This window comes from Carlito syrichta, unplaced genomic scaffold (genome assembly GCF_000164805.1).
Source record: "Carlito syrichta isolate Samal-C Ts95f unplaced genomic scaffold, Tarsius_syrichta-2.0.1 Scaffold301942, whole genome shotgun sequence".
NCBI lineage: Eukaryota > Metazoa > Chordata > Mammalia > Primates > Tarsiidae > Carlito > Carlito syrichta.
Window position 1 is genome coordinate 35,377 of NW_007246038.1, and position 14,862 is coordinate 50,238.

At 40.1% G+C, this 14,862-nt stretch overlaps 1 protein-coding gene across 1 annotated transcript in view; it reads left to right on the top strand.

Moving 5' to 3' along the window:
• Positions 1-14,862, top strand: part of SH3KBP1 (SH3 domain containing kinase binding protein 1) — a 188,282-nt gene that overhangs the window by 16,044 nt on the left and 157,376 nt on the right. The window contains exons 3-4 of the mRNA XM_021711223.1: positions 6,170-6,244; positions 9,783-9,988. Coding sequence (XP_021566898.1) covers positions 6,170-6,244; positions 9,783-9,988 — 281 coding nt within the window. The remainder of the gene's footprint in view (positions 1-6,169; positions 6,245-9,782; positions 9,989-14,862) is intronic.

Here is a 14,862-nt window from a genome sequence, read left to right on the forward strand (position 1 = left end):
GGGGCACACAGCATCAGTAAGGGTTCACAATCCCAATCCAGGTAAAGTGAGGTCTAATTGGAGGCCCAAGCTTCACCTATACGTAGACCACTTATGTACCCAATCCTGATTTGTACCCCACATCTTTAAAATAAAAAGGAAATAACAAAAGGAAGGAAGGAAGGAAGGAAGGAAGGAAGGAAGGAAAATAAAAGCTTTCCATTTCAGGACCAGGAAAGTTCAATGGTTTCAGCAGCCATGTTTAGTTGCCATTGTTATTTGTCCGTTGTTGAAGGAATTTTGAGGTTTCTGGAGAGAGCCTTGGTCTTCTAACAAGGATGGATGCTTCTGATAAAGGCTACATGGCTTTTGTAATCTTTCCATATGTACAGTAAAGGAAAAGAGGACCCATATCTCCATCTGTCTGCCATATCCATCCATCCTTTTTTCTCTCCTTCCCTCTTTCTTCCTTGTGTTCTTCATTCATTCCATCTTCACTGACTCCTTGTTGTTAATAAAACACTGTATAAGTCACTGACAATATACAGAGATGTATCAGACGGGGTCCTTGCCTCTGCTAAGCTCGCGTTGCAGAAAGGGAACATGCAAGTCAGAAGTTCAGCAAAGTGCCCCAGGTGCTCTGCTAGTGGGCATCTGAGGAAGAGTGGTACACAGAGGGGGAGAGGCCAGTTCCGTGGGGAATATGGAGCTTCATAAAAGAGCAGATGTGAGAATGATGTCCCTATAGCTTGCTAAATTGCAATCATCCCCTGAATGAGAGAAATAGCATCTCTCAGTGTTCTGACAGGCTTTCCAGTAGCCATTTACACTCTGAATTTGCTTTTGTGTGTTAAAATTTATATAATCAGATAGATCACATGCAGAAATTATATATACTGGTAGGATTTCTCAAAGTAGAACCTTTGATTTTAGAATGAATCTGCTTATCCTCCACTCCCAGAGAATGGTGTTAGTGGTTTCAATGTGCTTCACTTGAAAAAAAAAACAAACAACTTTTTGTTTTGAAATAATTATAGATGCACAGGAAATTGCAAAAATACACACAAAACTATACAGGGAAATCCCACATACCCTTCACCCAGTTTCCTCCAGTGATAACATCTTGTGCCATTATAGTAAATGCATATTTACTTTTATCACAAAATAGAAAAAAGCAAAATGTAGTTAATGCACAAAAGACATCTAACGTTTTCCTCTGGTATGAGCTAAAATGTATTTAAGGTCTTTGTGAGACCAGCACATTAATACGCTTCATAAATTACAGTAAGTTTTTCACAAAGATTGCTTAACTAGTGCATGGATCTAGGAGTAAATTAAATTCCTGATGTTTGTGAAATATTGTTTTTTGTTTGTTTGTTTGTTTTTGAGTTGGAGTCTCACTCTGTCGCCCAGACTGGAGTGCAGTGGCCGCTCCCAGCCACTGCAGCCTCGACTTGCTGGGCTCCGGCGATCCTTCTGCCTCAGCCTTCCAAGTAGGCGGAATTACAGGCATGCGCTACCATGCCCAGCTGATTTTTTGATTTATTGTAGAGATGAGGTCTCGCTGCCCAGGCGGGTCTCGAACCCGCGGGCTCAGGCAATCCACTCACCTCAGCCTCCCAAAGGCGCGGGCTTACAGGCTGAGCCACCGAGCCCGGCTAAATATTGGTAATTTTGAGAGATCATAGAGTCATCATGAAAATCTTCTTAATTTAAATGCTACCAGACATTAGGGTGAAAAAACATTTTTTAGGACTGATAAAATCGGTATATTGGTACATGTGAAGAGAACCTTGTATACAATGAATTCTTGTACATCTCTTTGTTTCTAATATCACACACACACACACACACACACACACACACACCTACCTCTGTATGTGCATGTTTATTTAGTATTTGTACTCTTCACATCTCTGCTTCCAGAAGTATTTGAAGTAGTTATTGAGTTGAGTTTTGTGTACCAGTGGGTGATTGTGACAGAAGAAACGTTGGCATATTTATAAGGAAGTGTGCCAAGACTACTTGACACATGGTAGGTGTTTAATAAATGCTTGCTGAATTCTTTTTTACTCTAAGGAAGCATTTTAATCTTTGAATGACAGGTGAAAATTGCTTGAACTTGCTTTTCTCTTAGTCTGAGGTATTTTTATATATGGTGGCTGGTGATGAAAATCTCTAAACCTTCCTAAATCTTTGTTCAGGGTAATCAAGTCTATCAAGGAAAGAGTTACAACAATTGTATCAGTTGATATTTTGGTTTCAATATTTTATCTCAGAGAAGAAAATTTATAGTTATGTAATAGCAGAAACTTGCCACATATTTAAATTTAAAAGCACTTTTACCATTTACAGAACTTGTGAAACCTTAAAGGTAGTTTTTAAAAAATATTTTAGTAAACTTCTTATTATTGTGTACCCATCATCTTGTTTCAGCAATTATCAACCTACAGCCAAATTGTTAAAATTACAGCCCTAAACATGCTTTGTTCATATTATTTTGAAGCAACCCCAGATATTATATAATTACATCCATAAATATTTCAACATGTATCAATAAGAGTATCTTAAAATACCATTCACACACACACACACGCACGCATGCACACACACACACAATTATGGCACTTCCTTAAAATCATTACACATATGGTCAGTGTTTGCTTTTTTCTAAAGTATACTTTTTTGGGGATACAATTTGTTAATTTGAATCTGAATCCAAATAAGTTTCACACTTTGTGATTAGTTGGCACGTCTCAAGTCTCTTTGGATTTATAGATTTCTCCTTCATCTCTCCTTTTCTTGTACATTTTTTTGTTAAAGAAATGAAACGCCTTTGTCTATTAGTTTCCTACAGTCTGGCTTTTGCTGATTTAATCTTAGCTGTGTCATTTGCTCTGTATTTCTATAAATTGAATATTAGATCTAAGGACTTGATTAGATTCAGGTTTGCTATAAAGATTATATATGTGTACTTACAAACCTGATTTCTAGATGGTGATGGATAGTCTACCTGGAAGCTTATAATGTCTGACCATCCTTCTTTTTGAATGTTCGCAGTCAGTGATGATTATCCCCCAAACCTAGTCATTAGGGCTTGCAAATTGAAGTCAACCAGAAATTTAATAACAATGAAATGGGCTCCCATGTAACAGGTCAATAGGAAAAAAAAAATGTGTTTAGTAAATTAAGTTTTTCAAAAAGCAGCACATCCCAGTGGTTGTATTAATAATGCAGGCAGAATCTTATGATGTTCGGGTAGAAAGGAATTTAGAGATTGTTTCGCCCAGTGTCAGATGAGAACACTGAAGACCAGTGAAATGAAGTCCCTGGCTTTGAGTGATGAGACCACTCTGCTGTTGCTTCCATTACACGAGTAGTTCACTTTTTCACAATTGAATGCAGTTTAGCTTATTTCTTTTTATTTTCACAAATCATGATATAATAATTGTCTTTTCAGTTACAATTTTGCAAATGCTACTATTGACTGAATAATGTGTAGTGGCAAAGAAATCCAGATATGAATGGTGTCCAATTTCAATTTAATGCATATTTTGCCTCACATTTAAGATACAAATGTGTCTTTTCTGTTTTTTACATCTTTTTGATACTATTTACTTTCAAATAATTTTAAAACTAAAAATATTCCTGCTTTAAAAAACCTTATAGCCACAGAAATGTTTTCAGTTATTTTCCATAAAATTCAGAGGGAGAAAGTATGTACCTTCTTTCTGTAATAACCACACATTTTCAGTTTGAACTGAATTTCTCATGTTCCTAATACCTTATTTTAAATGTTTAGGTTCTGGTACCTTAGTGACTTGCCAAGCTAAGACAAAGATGAAGATGGCTTTTTAAATTGTATGACATTGCTTCTCAGCCTTTTGACTAAGATCAAGTATAAAATGTATGGCAAACCACTCCCATGGTACAGAAATATTATATTTCATTAGTTATAAGAAACAGATTGCACAGTGTCCATTGCCTATAAAAATGAAAGCCAGGCTGACAAATCTCATTCTGTGGCATCACTAGACTTTTTTTCTTTCTAATATTAGATAATATTTGTTTTGAGTATGATGTTCTATTAGCAATGAAGAACAATTAGCAAATTGATGAAACCAGGCAAAATTAGATGCTAGCATAAGCATATGATTTTGTGTTTGAATTTTAAATTTCTTCCCTTTTATACTGTTTGCTGTCTTCAAGTACTACTATTTAACAGTGACAGTACAGTATTTCCCCTTATAAGATAAATACTATTCTTATCCATGACCTTTCCAATTACCTGTCTCTCTTTGCTCTCCAGATAGAATGCCTCTGTGTCTTCACCCAGGCCCAGCCCAGGCTACATCTCAATTTACCTTTCTGCCAGTGCACACAGAAAGGCAGAAAGGTTTGACCAATCAGGGACATCAGGGACATGATCTACCTCAGTGATTCCCAGACTTGGTCCTGGAGAAGAACACACAGCAGTTCTGTTGTACATTATCAAAATACTGATTTTTTTTTTTTCCGACACTGAGAAAAACTGCTATTGTTGAGTTTGGAGGGGCTAGCTCACAAAACAGCTGTGGCTCTTAGAAGTAATGTTGACTTAATGACTGAAGTTAAGCAGGATAAAAATCTGCTCAAATAAAAACTAGCCACTGTTACTTGCTCTGCTTTTATCATCAAATTCCTGAAGAGCTTCACGTCTAGCAAGAACATTTGAAACATTTTGCTGTTTCTCTGGATTATTCTTACATAGCTAATGATGTCAGTGCCTACATTTTGCTTTAATTGGATGGAACACATCTGTCAAAAGGGGTAGATTTCAAAACAAGGGTGTACCACCATGGCTATAGGACATGGAAATTGGAAATATTTGATCCCACTTAAGTTGTTGATCTGATCATTTACATTTCCTTTCATATATTAGGGGTGCCAAGGCCCAGAAGCCAACACTATGATTCCTATTGGGTTCCCATTATCATGTGGAATGTTTCTAAGAAGTTGAGACAAGTTGCTCTCTCCTTTCTCAGTTCCATTCTCTGCTTCTCTGTAAATGCAACCTACCTTTTCCGTCCCCAGACTTATTCTGAAGCTGTGTGACTGGTCTCCAGTTTGAATATTTAATTAACAAGCCATAATATAATTTATTTCTTACATAATTTAGAGTAATACATTTATTAATTGAGTTTGCCTTTAGAAAATCATTTTACCTGTCAGTAGAACTCTCTATAGGGCGTGTGTGTGTGTGTGTGTGTGTGTGTGTGTGTGTGTGTGTGTGTTTGTGTGTGTGTGTGTGTTGGTGGGTACAAGTACACTCAAACTGGGGCAGTATGTATATATTCTATGTACTTGCTCGTGACTGCAGAGATATTTGAGCTTTGGCCACGTGTTCAGTCTTATGCTTTGATAACCTCTACTTGTAACCCCCAAAAAGATAATTTGACATTTGACACTGGGTGAGCCCTATTGTCCTCATGCTTACGTACAGCTTCATGACTGATACAGTCAAATCTCAATTAAGATTTTTCTAGAAATAAGGTTTTCTGGTGTCTATGATGCTAAGCAGAAAACCCCTTATGTCACTATAAATGCCACTATTTGTTTCAACCTTATTGGTGAAACCCCCATTCTAGTATATTAATACACATTTTCTTGCTTAAAGTTGCTAAGGATGGCAAACCTGTTAAAGAGAATTCCGTTTCTCATTTAGAAATTTGGGGGCATGAATATCAGTTTTTATCATAGAAGATAATGGATGATGGGCCTAAATCCATATTATGCTTAGGTCATGCTCTCTCAAGAGAGGATTGTGCTGTATGATGGAGTTAAGGAGTTCGATTGATTGGATTCCCTCTAGTTAATTGAGGTTTTTTTTCATTCTTTACGTTACAGTGTTGAAATGGCTTCCAGATTTTAACTGGGCATAATCTACATGCCAGTCACTTGCAGAAGCCAAGCCCCGATTTCCAGGTGCTCATTGCCATCCTGGTTGCATGGGGACTTTGGGCTCATTCTGTAATTTTCTTAAATTCTGCCTAATGGTCGCTACTTAATTTTGTGGATGAAGCTCTTACAGTGGATTCATTGAAGGCAAGTTCAGTTAAAGACTCTTCCTCTTCCTTCTTTTGCCATCATTTGCTCCCCCTTCCCCCTCTCTTGTTTTTCTCTCCCCTTCTCTTCTCTCATTCACTGTTAGGAAAGACTACCTTTGAAGGGACAATTCTGTACCGAGCTGCACCGGGAAAGATGGAGGGCCACAGACGCTATTACAGTGAGTGACCTTAACAGCAGGAGGCAATTGTAAAGATAAGATCTGGGTACTTGTGTTTTTTAATGCAGCTGCCCTCTCCTGAGCTGCTCATGCTTACGCCAAGTGTCTGTGTGAATTTCTGATCCAAGGACATGGACTTATTTGCCTAAGATAAGTGCCATCTCCTTGGTGTGTGCTACAGGAGCATTCCCAGCACCAGCCTCTGGCGCTTTCCTGTTTGCTTTGTGCCTCTATCATGTATGTGACATGCGTGCATGAACCATGCGTGCAGACAAGGAGCAGTAGCATTTGTCATGGCATATGTATTTGTTCCAGTATTTCTGGATTTCTGGGGTAGTAGAAGATGGCTTCCTATGGAAGTGTCAACTTCTCACTCTCATGGTTCTTGCTTTTTCTGAGTGCATCACTGGGAACCAACAAACCATTTCATCATTGTGCAGTTCAAAAAAATAAGAATTTGGCATGAAAGTCCATGCCAGAAATGGTGTTTTGCTTTGCTCATTCAGCCAATTACCACACGGCAGACTTCTTTTGGCAGGACCCACATGTAGCCTTTTGTGTTGTGAGATGAGGCTGCCAAAAGTTGAGGGGAAGGAGGTAGATGAGGTGAAGGAATTCACATCTCATGATGCCCGTAGACCACTTCCTGCTCCACAGTAAGCACTACCCATGTGAGTGCTAAATGAAAAATAAGCAAAAACAGCTCACAGATCTCAACTGATCAGTGCTGGAAAACATTCCACAAAAGTGGACAGTTACAGGACTGATGGAAGCAAAACTGAGGACGCTTTGTTCTTTCTTTTTTACCTTGAAGAAAAAGTATCCACCTTAGTGTACATATACACATATGCATACGTACATACATACATGCACGGATGTGATGAAAGAGAAGGTTCACACACAAACCCCAGAACCATGCTTTGCAAACTGACTGAGGAGAAGTTTATTTTTCTTGCCATTCCACTGTGGGAAGATGCGTGGCCTTATTGCACATGACTTCCCTACACACGCGGTGTGCTACCTATGTCTCACCTAGACAAGTCCACCAGCCACGTGTGGAAGTCATACCAGTGCACACTGCTAAAACGCTAAAAGCGTTGCCAAACAGCACACTTTCTGCATTTACTACCACTTACCAGTAATGAGCCTTTCATGAAGTGACCTCTGTCTGCAGTCCACACTGTGAGGTACCGCCTGAGAGTGTCACCTGGCATTCTGAATATGACATGGGGACATTTTGTGGGATAATGTGTGTGATGAGCACCAGTAGCTAAAAAAGGAACATGAAAATGAAAAATCACCAGTCTTTCCCTCCAAAGGGAAGGAATTAGATGTTGAGTTATTTCACCAATGAAAATATTCAGATATTTAATTAGCACACTTAAAAGTGATAGATCCAGGCTGCCAGAATTCCTGGAAGAAAAATCTGCCGTGTGTTTCCTTCCCAGGCCATGCTTGTGTGGTTGAATGACTGTGCAACCTCTCCCTGTGTAATGTAGAGTATCTCTCACAGTGATTAGTACGAAGTTATTAAGATGAGCCCGGAAGGCAGCAAATTCCTAAAACCAGAAGCTCGGAATTAGGATGGCAGTGGTTAAAAATATTATGGTTCTAGCTAATGGAGAATGAATGACAGAAGAACCCTTCAAATTCTTCTCTTTGAAGAACTAAACTAGAGTTGCCCTAATCCATCTGCCATGCTGCCTTCTGGTGGTGGGAGGCGGGACAAGAGAGGGGGCTGGTTATGGTTTCTTTCCACTAACTGTTTCTTTATTTCACCCTTAAATGGTTCTTTCCAAACCAGAAACAAATATCCAAGCCATTTATCACATAGAAAGGATCCATACAGCAAAATGAGAACATGTTAAGGGAGAAATGACACAATATTTAGACTTCAAAATTATATCTCCAGCAGGGATATTTCCAAAAACAATGAACAGACAAACACATGAGTGGATAGCTAATCAAGGGGCTTCTCAATGTTTGCACACTCAAATCCAGTCCTGTGAATTGCAGCCGACCCCCTTGTTGTGGACTGCTCTTCATTGTTCTGGTCCCTGTTCTTGCTCACAAATGATGTCTTTAGTTCATTAAAATGCACACCGGGGATCTTCCTCTTCCCCCACCCTTTTGGCTTAAAAATATCACTTTATGGAAAACAGCAGCAGCAACAACAAATGAAACCATTGTTTTAAGGATTTGATTTTGAAACTTGTTAGCCATTTATAATGACCTTTCTATATTTTGTCTGTTTTCATTTAACAGTTTCTTCCTGCACTGAGACTTCCTTATTTGAATGACTTCAACATTTTATGAGATTTTATGTGAGCAAGTATTTGGTATATCATTCTTATGGACTAGGAGGCCACCTTACCTGTAGGAAGACAATGCACGATTGGCTGATAGAGAACACAATTGGATGGCGTACTTTCATGTCAAGGATATCGTTGTGACCAGGAGAGATGGGTAGCAAATGTTCAGGAGCTATTCTGCACGTCTAGAGGCTTCCAGAGACAGGTTTAACAACAGAATTGAGTATTCCATAAAATATTCTCTGACTCCTACCCTTTGATAGTATAATTGACATGCTGACCATCAAAGGGTGAATGTACACCCATAAATTAACTAGACACAAATAGGCTCTTCCTTTTAGGAACATGATTGTGGGCAGAGCCTGGGGAAAAAAGAATCTGGGGAGGTAAGTGTCCATGTTGTCGTGCCCATAACTATTTTGTGACTTACAGCACATGCCACAAGAAGTCAAAGGAAGAGTTTCATGTCCCCAATGTTCTTCTTTGGAAAGGGATTGAGCTTTGGGAAGACAGTGGTGTTAAAGGAGGCAAGAAGAACTGTAGGCTTGGGGGCTTCTGGCCTCTGGGAAGGCGACTTTCTTTCCCTCTTTAACAAACACATTTTGCTAGCAAAACCGTCTTAATGTCAAGTTTGGTTTAATGCTTTTCTAGAGAAACATGTCTGCATGCATTTATGCCTTGTGAAGGCATCCAAAGAGATTTAATTCTTTGGCAGTTATAATTTTGTGTGGTTTCTTTAATTGCTAATTTGTTTAAATGGCTTTTAGCTTTACAGTTTCCCTTTAGGAAATGTTACTTTCATTGCTAATTGCTAATTGACATGAGTCATAGCGATTGGAGGTACAGTATGTGGTACTGACTAGGTGGAGAGGTGACAGAGGGGTGGGAGGGATTGTTATTTCACACACTACAGTAAAACAAACTTGAGTTTGGACCAGGCCCCGACTGAAGAGGGGTGAAATTTCACATGTGCATAGAGGTCTGCTCTGGAGTTAGATTTTCTGAAAAGTTGTTTTGATTTGCTTCTTAAAATTAAAGGCTAGGAAGGGGGAGATAAAACAAAACTCAGAGTCAGCCAAACTACTCAACACGCTGAATACAAAGCCCAGTGCAAGTTATCCTGTGCCCAGTGACACTTTTAGAGGTGGTTCCTGACTGGCTGTGAAGTTCTTCAGGGCTCCTGCTGATTTCTGAGCTCTTTCTCTCCCCATCCCCCCTCTAAACAGGTTTAAGGGAAACCACAGGCTCCGAGAGTGATGGGGGTGACTCAAGCAGCACCAAGTCCGAAGGTGCCAACGGGACAGTGGCAACTGCAGCAATCCAGCCCAAGAAAGTTAAGGGAGTGGGCTTTGGTGATATTTTCAAAGACAAGCCAATCAAACTGAGACCAAGGTCAATTGAAGTAGAAAATGACTTTCTGCCGGTGGAAAAGGTATGTTTGACAGTTTCTGTTTGATGTCAGCATAATGTGGAATATCCAAAAGTACACTGTGGTGTTTGGTGCCAGAGGCTTCCGATGCCTCTTTTGGGATTTTGGTGTCCTTATGTACTAGCTGTTTGCCCCTCCACCTTTTTTTTAGCTCTCCCTCTGTGTGGGACTTTCCTCGAAAGGCTTATGCTCAAGTTTGCTGCTTCCTTTCTTACTAATCTCTCTAGGGAATGCTTCTCAGGATGACTGAGACCATCTCTCCTGGTCACCACGATACCCTTGATATGGACCAGCACTTCTCCATCTCCTTCCCAGAAAAGCTCCCCATGCCTGGACCCAGCTAAATGCATGACCCTTACACTTTTCAGACACTGGCCAATCTCTCTTTTCTCCTCGTATATTTCTCTAGTGCTGTGTTCTTGGGTGTGCTGAATGTGGTTCTGCAGTAGAGAAAAGGAATTGTGCATTTTTTTGCTAAAAGTTAGATGGAGATGATTTCAGACTACTGAAAGAAGTCTCCTGCGGGTGTGAATGATGGAGATGGCCTGTGCTGTGACTCCCTGGGTTGTTACCATCAGGAAGCTGGCTGTTTCCTTCTGCCTCTGGTTCTGGACTGGTGAGAGGCAGACAGCTTGTTGCTGCTGAATACGTGGTTGCCATGGCAACACACCCAGAGCCCTTGTGCTTGTGGCTGCTGATGACGTCTACTGTGGTATACTTCTAAACATTGTAGCCTTGCTTAGGAGTTGATAAATACTGTGGAATTTTCCAAATTGTTATAAGCTGCATTCGTGCTGTGCTTAAAGAATGTTTCTTAATTTGATTTAGTGCTAAAATGTTTGCTTTGATGTTTATGCCAGGGGATGGGGATTTTGGTAACATCTCTAATGCAGGTTCATCAGTGGCTTTTAAATGTTTTTCGGTAGCATGAAATTTTAAAGGCTGCATCAACTTCTGAAGCTGTAGAACTTCCACCCCTCCACCCACCCCCCAGCCAGCATGCCCAGTGTCATCATGCATTAGAAACAGAATCTGAAAAGGAAACTTCTTGGACTCTTAATCCATCCCCTTGGAGATGAGTAATACAGTAAGGGCAGATACCTAGAAATTAAGGACTATTTCATTTAAACTCTTTTTGTTGTTGTTGTAGAAGCTGCTCTGAGCCAGCATTGTTCGTTTTAGCAAACCAGTATGTGATATTTTTCAAGATCTGAAAATGATCTAGTTAGTATCTCAGCTTGTGAGCTCACTTCTGTTCACATAATCACATACAGATTCTTGTAAATATTTACAAAAGAGCAAGTCCCCATTTTGGGAAGGAATAAGGGAGACAGTTTTTCTTCATTTTATTCAAGTGGTTGAAGTGAAAAATGACCATTGAGTCAGTCAGCAAACAGTTCATTCCTTTTATTTGTTTTCTGATTCTTGGTCTTTTTCTTCTGTAGGAGGACATTTTGTGTGTGTGTGTGTGTGTGTGTGTGTGTGTGTGTGTGTGTGTGTGTGTGTGTGTGTATGTGTGTGCATGCACATGCACGTGTGTGCATGCATGTGTGTGCTAATAATAAGTTGGGTTGTTATTAATAGTTATGCCAATGTCAATTATAACACTCAAGTTTCTATCTCAGCACACTTCTCTGAACCCCAGAACTATATGTCCAACTGCCTACTTCAATATCTCCACTTGGAGATCTTAAATTCCTATCAGTTTACCCAAATCTGAACTCATTGTCCTCCTCCAACTGCTCTACCCACAGCATTCCCCATGTCAGTTGAAGGCAGCGCCATACCCCTTCCCATTGCTCAGGACAGAAATCCTGGGGATGTTACTTCCTCCTCTTACTCTCAGGAAATCCCATCAGCTCTGCCTCTTGAGTATGTCCAGCATCTACCCACATCTCATCACCTTCACTGCTCCCTAATAGGGTTTCCTGCTTCTCCCCTTCCCCCTAGTCTAGTCTCGAGGCAAGCCTTCTAAATCCCAGGTCAGATTATGCTACTCCTCTGCTCAGATCCTTGCTAAGGCTCCCCTGAGAACAGAAGTGAAAGTCCTCACCAGCACCCGCAAGACCCAGCCCTCATTGATGCTTGGGTTTCCTTCCCTGCTGCTCTCTCCTTTTTTTCTTCATTCTGACCTCCTTGCTCTTCCTCCGACATGCCCCCACACATTCCCACTAGGGGACATTGGACACAGCGATTTACCCAGCCTGGACCACTCTGCTTCTTCCTGCCTACTTGGCTACCTGTTTTCTCCCTGCAGTTTTTGCTCAAACCTCACCCTGACCCCCTCCCTGGCACTACATATTTTCCTGTTGTTGCTCATAATTTTTTTTTATTATAGAGATGAGATCTCACTATATTGCCCATGCTGGTCTCAAACTCCTGGGCTCAAGCAATCCTCTCTCCTTGGCCTCCTAAAGTACTGGGGTTTTAAGCATGTGGCACCATGCTCAGCCTATGTATTTTGTTTTCTGTAGCATGCACTATATTCTAACATACTTAATTTTTATTATGTTTCTTATTTTGTTCACTGATGTATTCTATGTGCTTAGAACAGTGTATAGCATGTAGTAGGTGCTCAATAAATATTTGTCAAATGAATAATATTTAAAACTATGTTAATATTGCACTTAGAGATTATAGACATCTATAGAATGAGGGGACTGGGTGGGATAATGTAACAGTTGTATAGTTGAAATGAAACAGGAGGTTTATTGCATTGGTATTGGTGACATGAAATGCTAACTTCATCAGATATGTGTGTGTGTGTGTGTGTGCGCACATGTGTGCATGCTGTGCATTCCTAATCTGAAATCCATGATGCTACAAAATCAAAACCTATTGAGCACCAACATGGCACTGAAAGTAAATGCTCACTGGAGTGATTTGAATTTCAGATTTTTGATTAGAGATGCTCAGCCTGTATGTATTCTGCAAATAGTCTAAAACTTAAATCTGAAATCCAAAATACTTCTGGTTTCAAACATTTTGGATAAGTGATACTCTACCTGTGTATGTACGTGTGTGTGCGTGCACATACACACATCCCGATTCCTGATTTGTCTGCAGAATGAAGCCATGTACTGGAGACTTCCTTAACCCACTTGTCATTGTGAAGCCTCTGGGGAAAACATAAACTTCCCAGCCTACTTTACAGGCTGCAGATAATTTTTACAACATTTAAGAGTATTTGAAACTATCTTCATCCCCTGTTGTTGGTGCCATGGATAGTTGCAAGGATTTATGGGCCCATTATGTTATTGCACAACCTGGCAAAAGAACTGATGAGTATGATATAGTTTTATTAGCATACAACCTGAATCGCATCATTTTTGAGATGGTTTTGTGTCCAAGGTTTATGTTTAAGGAGGAAAGTTTCCTTTGAGACTTGAGCTCACTGTTTTGATTTTGCAGAAGCACAAAGTGGATCTAGTGTGACAGCATTCTGTAGGTGAGGACCTAACAGCTGGGACAGCTGGCTTTCTGACATGACTGGTTTGATAACTCAAATGAGGAATAAAGGAAATCTGTCAATTATTAACAGCTGCAAGCATCATAGTATACTTCTCATTCAAACGTATGAAGTATTGAGATCCATTTTTCTGAGTCAGTAGATAATTTTGTGCCTATCTCACCTATATTTTAATCCATATCACCCTACCCAGAGTTTATGATTAGATTATACACCAGGAGAGATATTGTATAGCATCCCTCTGCTAACTGTGAATGAGCAAATAGTGTGTGTAGGTATTCTTGCTCCTCCTATTAAGCTAAAAAGAAAAACTTCTTTTTATGAATCTTTTTACTTTTTTATTTGAGTTGAGGTCTCACTCTGTTGCCCAGGCTGGAGTGCAGTATCTTGATCACGATGATCACAGCTCACAGCAGCTTTGACCTCTGGACTCAAGTGATCCTTCCACCTCGGCATCCCGAGTAGCTGGGATTAAAGGCATGCACCACTGGGCCCGGCTAATTTTTTATTTTTTTCATTTTTCTTTCTGTAGAGATGAGGTTTCACTATGTTGCCCAGACTGGTCTTGAACCCCTGGGTTCAAGCAATCCACCCGCCTCAGCCTCCCAAAGTACTGGGTTTACAGGTATGAGCTACCACACACTGCCAAATCTTTTTAATACTACCAAATAGATATGCCTATGAATGATTTGTTTAATGCACATTTAACTGAAATATTTACAGATAAAATGATATGTCTGGGATTTACTTCCTGTAGTCCGGAAGATGAAAGAGAAGTTGGGGCATAGAAGAGACAAGATTTATCATGGGTTGATATTTGTTGAAACTAGGTGGCATGGACATGGGGGTTGATTACACTCTGTTTTTGTATATGTTGGAAATTTCCCTTGATAAAAGGTTAAAGGGAATAAAAAAAACTTTGGAGAAAAATGTAGCATTTAAACTAAGCTCAGATATAAGTACATGCTATATCAAAATAATAGAAAATACTGTGTGACTAAAGATAAATCAAGTTAAATATCAGAAGATTAGAGGGGCATGGTACCTTTGTTCTAGCTGATTGGACTTGACCAAGTTGGCTTCAGCTGGGCCATCTGTAATACTCTATTTTTTTTTTTTTTTTTTTTGGAGTCAGAATCTCACTCTGTTTCCCAGGCTGGAGTACAGTGGCATGCTGAAGGCCACCACAGCCTTGACCTGCTGGGCTCAGGTGATCCTTCCGCTTCAGCCTTCCAAGTAGCTGGAACTATAGGTGCATACTACCATATCCGGCTAATTTTTTGATTTATTGTAGAGACGAGGTCTCACCAAGTTGCCCAGACTGATCTCAAACCCCTGAACTCAGGCAATCCTCTCGCCTCCACCTCCCAAAGTGCTAGGATTACAGGCTTGAGCCACCGTGCCTGGC